The sequence below is a fragment of the Cyclopterus lumpus genome, chromosome 4, assembly GCF_009769545.1.
Source record: "Cyclopterus lumpus isolate fCycLum1 chromosome 4, fCycLum1.pri, whole genome shotgun sequence".
Taxonomy (NCBI): Eukaryota; Metazoa; Chordata; class Actinopteri; order Perciformes; family Cyclopteridae; genus Cyclopterus; species Cyclopterus lumpus.
In genome coordinates this window covers 26,091,372-26,096,371 of record NC_046969.1, presented here as the reverse complement: position 1 = coordinate 26,096,371, position 5,000 = coordinate 26,091,372, and the positions used below count along the sequence as shown (strand labels likewise).

General features: G+C 47.3%; 1 protein-coding gene across 1 annotated transcript in view; it reads right to left on the bottom strand.

Annotated features, from left to right (window-relative positions):
• prdm5 (PR domain containing 5) overlaps positions 1 to 5,000 on the bottom strand; it is a gene marked incomplete at its 5' end in the record, with an annotated part of 42,281 nt that overhangs the window by 26,572 nt on the left and 10,709 nt on the right. The window contains 5 exon segments of the mRNA XM_034531358.1: positions 847 to 1,007; positions 2,635 to 2,728; positions 2,806 to 2,963; positions 3,060 to 3,144; positions 3,668 to 3,747. Of these exon segments, the coding sequence (XP_034387249.1) occupies positions 847 to 1,007; positions 2,635 to 2,728; positions 2,806 to 2,963; positions 3,060 to 3,144; positions 3,668 to 3,747 (578 nt within the window).

Genomic DNA, 5,000 nt, shown 5'->3' with positions numbered 1-5,000 from the left:
AGACCTCAACGATCGGCTGGTTGCCGTGGTTACCAGGGCGCCCCCTCTGCAGCCGGGTTTTGATCAGGACCGGATCTCTGGGCCGGTTCGGCGTGCCGGTCTCCAGATAAAAACCTCCAGGACATTTTCTTTTAGCCTCGTGCCAAGAAGCCGTTTGGTTTCAATCTCGCTCAAAACGACCGCACCGGACGTCGTCGGGTTCAGGGCTCGTAATCTGCAGCGGGATCTGTGGGCTTTGAATCCCCCCCCCCCCGCCCCCCACCCCCCTCATCCCCCCGTGGAGGTAATGGACTAACTGCCATTTCTAATCAACGAAGAATTGATTCCTCCGCCTTCTCCGCGGCGCTGAGGACGCACGCCCCGCCAGGTCCGGCGGTCCGACGAGGATGAGCGGCCTTCACAGTGCGATTCGTTCCCATGGCGACGTGAACGCTTTCTAACGGCTTATGTCATCAATACTTTCACTCACAACTTGAAGAACGAGAAAAAAGTGTTTTTCCAGAGCGAGGTCGTTTTTTGCCGTGTTGAGTGAGGGAGGAATCTGTCTGTGTGTCTTTCTCTTTCTCAATGTATATATATAGATATATATATAGATATATAGATCATGTACATATACATACACACATATATATATAATATATGTATATATAATATTTATATATTATATATATGTGTCCACGTCAACAGTTTTTCTTTGTTAATTCCTCCAACTTGCTGTAAATACAGTTTTTATTATTATTGATGGCCGTTTTCTGGCTCCACTCCACATGTGAAACATTGAGCTCACGTCAAAATCAAAACCCATCGTCCCGACTCTCCGAAGCGTCTCTGTGGCCGACTCGTTACCTTCTTGTGGCTCTTGAGCACGGACGGCGTGACGAAGGCCTTCTCACACAGGTCGCACTTGTACTTCTTGTGGCCGTCGTGCACCACCTGGATGTGCACGTTGAGCGTGTCCTTCCTCTTGAAGGTGGCGTCGCACTGGTCGCACTTGAACGTCCGCTCACCTGCGGGGGGGGGGGGGGGGGGGGCGACAGAGAAGAGAACGAGAGGGACAATCGAGGGAGGGAGGAGGAGGTGGTGTTGTTCACCGTCGAGCCTCCGAACAACAACAACAACAACAACAACAACAACGGCGGCCATCATCACGCACAGCAAGCGGCAGACCCAATTACAGGAGGAGCACAAAGAAGGCCCAACAATGGGTCTTCTTCTGGGGGTCTTCACCAGGCGTCAACACGCTCCCTTCTCTTGTTCACCGGCAACAAAAAGAACAACACTCATATTGTACTCATCGTTCCACTGACACGGTGTCAGCTGTTCAGAGAGAGCGTGTGTGTGTGTGTGTGTGTGTGTGTGTGTGTGTGTGTGTTCATTCCGATGACGGTCAGCTCAACATTTTTCTAATCAAATCCAAACATTCACTTGATGATAATTAATTCATGTTGTCGACGCCTTCGCACAAATATCTCATTAATACTTTAATTTACGGACCGTTCTCGAAGGTCTCGTGGACGCGTCACTCGGGAAAAGAAGCGCCCACACAAGACGGAAGTGGTCGTGTGGGCGGAGTCACAGAGACGCATGAGCTCGTACAGGAAGTGGTCGTGTAGGCGGAGTCACAGAGACGCACAAGCTCGTACAGGAAGTTGTCGTGTGGGCGGAGTCACAGAGACGCACAAGCTCGTACAGGAAGTGGTCGTGTGGGTGGAGTCACAGAGACGCACAAGCTCGTACAGGAAGTTGTCGTGTGGGCGGAGTCACAGAGACGCACAAGCTCGTACAGGAAGTGGTCGTGTGGGCGGAGTCACAGCGAAGCACGAGCTCGTACAGGAAGTGGTCAGCTGGGCGGAGTCACAGCGACGCACAAGCTCGTACAGGAAGTTGTCGTGTGGGCGGAGTCACAGAGACGCACAAGCTCGTACAGGAAGTGGTCAGCTGGGCGGAGTCACAGCGACGCACGAGCTCGTACAGGAAGTGGTCGTGTGGGCGGAGTCACAGAGACGCACAAGCTCGTACAGGAAGTGGTCGTGTGGGCGGAGTCACAGCGAAGCACGAGCTCGTACAGGAAGTGGTCAGCTGGGCGGAGTCACAGCGACGCACAAGCTCGTACAGGAAGTGGTCAGCTGGGCGGAGTCACAGCGACGCACGAGCTCGTACAGGAAGTGGTCGTGTGGGCGGAGTCACAGAGACGCACAAGCTCGTACAGGAAGTGGTCGTGTGGGCGGAGTCACAGCGAAGCACGAGCTCGTACAGGAAGTGGTCGTGTGGGCGGAGTCACAGCGAAGCACGAGCTCGTACAGGAAGTGGTCGTGTGGGCGGAGTCACAACGACGCACAAGCTCGTACAGGAAGTGGTCAGCTGGGCGGAGTCACAGCGACGCACGAGCTCGTACAGGAAGTGGTCGTGTGGGCGGAGTCACAGCGACGCACGAGCTCGTACAGGAAGTGGTCGTGTGGGCGGAGTCACAGAGACGCACAAGCTCGTACAGGAAGTGGTCGTGTGGGCGGAGTCACAGCGAAGCACGAGCTCGTACAGGAGGTGGTCGTGTGGGCGGAGTCACAGCGAAGCAAGAGCTCGTACAGGAAGTGGTCGTGTGGGCGGAGTCACAGAGACGCACACGCTCGTACTCACTGTTGTGGATCAGCAGGTGGCGCTGCAGAGAGAACGGCGTGCGGAACAGCGCTTTGCACTCGTCACACTGGAAGGGGCGTTCCTCGGAGTGGGTCTGCAGAGAGAGAGAGACCATGGGAGATGAGAACCTCAGAACCGGTGAGGACGTGGTTCTGCCGGTTCCCCGCTCACCTTCTTGTGGTTCTTGTAGACGTTGCGGTGGGCGAACTCCTTCCCGCACAGCTTGCACTTGTAGGGCTTGTCCTCGCTGTGGATGATCTTGTGAGCCGTCACCTGGTCCAGGCGCTTGAAGGAGCGGCTGCAGATCTCACAGGTATACGGCCGCTTCTCTGCACCGGGGGAATAAACAGACGGGGGGGGGGGCGGTGAGCCTGAGAGGGGCGGGGCTACAGGGGCGAGGGGCCGAGGGGGCGGGGCCTGCTTACCAGAGTGTGTGATCATGTGCCGCTTCAGCTGGTTGGTGGAGATGAACTTCTTGTCGCACGCGTGGCAGTCGAGTATTTCATGAACCTGCGGCAGACGAGAGGAGACAACGCGTTCAAGGACCAATCGGAAAGACGAGAACCTCACCATGTAGTTCTGGGCGTTAAAAGTTTCTACTTGCTGACCTTTTAAACTGGGGTCAAAGGTCACGTAAACGTTGACGGTCAACAGAAACTAAATCTCTGACGTCTCCTGACAGAAAAGCAATTAAAGTGATGAAAAGGTCCAATCCCCCTCTCTGCTTCAGAGCGGCGCTCCAATAATTACACATTCAACCCCCCCCCCCCCCCCCCCCCCCCCTCCATGCACAGCAGCGTATGCTAATAACCGGCGTTCGGCTAAATGACGATAATGGGCGATTTAAGCCGCTTCACGGAGACTTCTGATTGGCCCGAGACGTCGCCGTGGGAACAAAGTGTGTGACACGTTCACGATGAGGCTCTGCGTTGGACGGCGCTTCATTAAACGTGTTACTGGGATAATCGTCTGAATGTGAATACATTTCTGCCATCGGGAGCTACATAATAAAAGAGCCCCCCCCCACCCCCACCTTTCTGTGTTCCTGTAGATTCAGGGACGAGGAGCACTTTCGGTTGCATATGGTGCACGTGAGCTTCCGCCGTGCGCTCCCTACAAAGGAGTAGAAGAAGAAGGAAAAACGATGACAAACATACGACGAACCTGAACCTGCAGGTCTGATGGAAGAAAGAAGAAGAAGAAAACATATTAAAGTGGACAATCATGACAACAATTTCAACACAATCATCACACAGAAAAGAGTCTACTGCACCAGAAACACACCGATAATGTCCTACAATGTTCTATAATGTCTTATGATGTATTATAATGTATTATGATGTATTATGATGTATTATAATGTCCTACAATGTTCTATAATGTCTTATAATGTATTATGATGTATTATGAGGTATTATAATGTCCTACAATGTTCTATAATGTCTTATGATGTATTATAATGTATTATGATGTATTATGATGTATTATAATGTCCTACAATGTTCTATAATGTCTTATAATGTATTATAATGTATTATGATGTATTATGATGTATTATAATGTCCTACAATGTTCTATAATGTCTTATGATGTATTATAATGTATTATGATGTATTATAATGTCCTACAATGTTCTATAATGTCTTATAATGTATTATAATGTCCTACAATGTTCTATAATGTCTTATAATGTATTATAATGTATTATGATGTATTATGATGTATTATAATGTCCTACAATGTTCTATAATGTCTTATGATGTATTATAATGTATTATGATGTATTATGATGTATTATAATGTCCTACAATGTTCTATAATGTTCTATAATGTATTATAATGTCCTACAATGTTCTATAATGTCTTATGATGTATTATAATGTATTATGATGTATTATAATGTCCTACAATGTTCTATAATGTCTTATGATGTATTATAATGTATTATGATGTATTATAATGTCCTACAATGTTCTATAATGTTCTATAATGTATTATGATGTATTATAATGTCCTATAATGTATTATAATGTCCTACAATGTCTATAATGTCTTATGATGTATTATAATGTCCTACAATGTTCTATAATGTCTTATAATATCTTATAATGTATTATAATGTCCTACAATGTTCTATAATGTCTTATGATGTATTATAATGTATTATGATGTATTATGATGTATTATAATGTCCTACAATGTTCTATAATGTTCTATAATGTATTATAATGTCCTACAATGTCTTATGATGTATTATAATGTATTATGATGTATTATAATGTCCTACAATGTTCTATAATGTCTTATAATGTATTATAATGTATTATAATGTCCTATAATGTATTATAATGTCCTACAATGTTCTA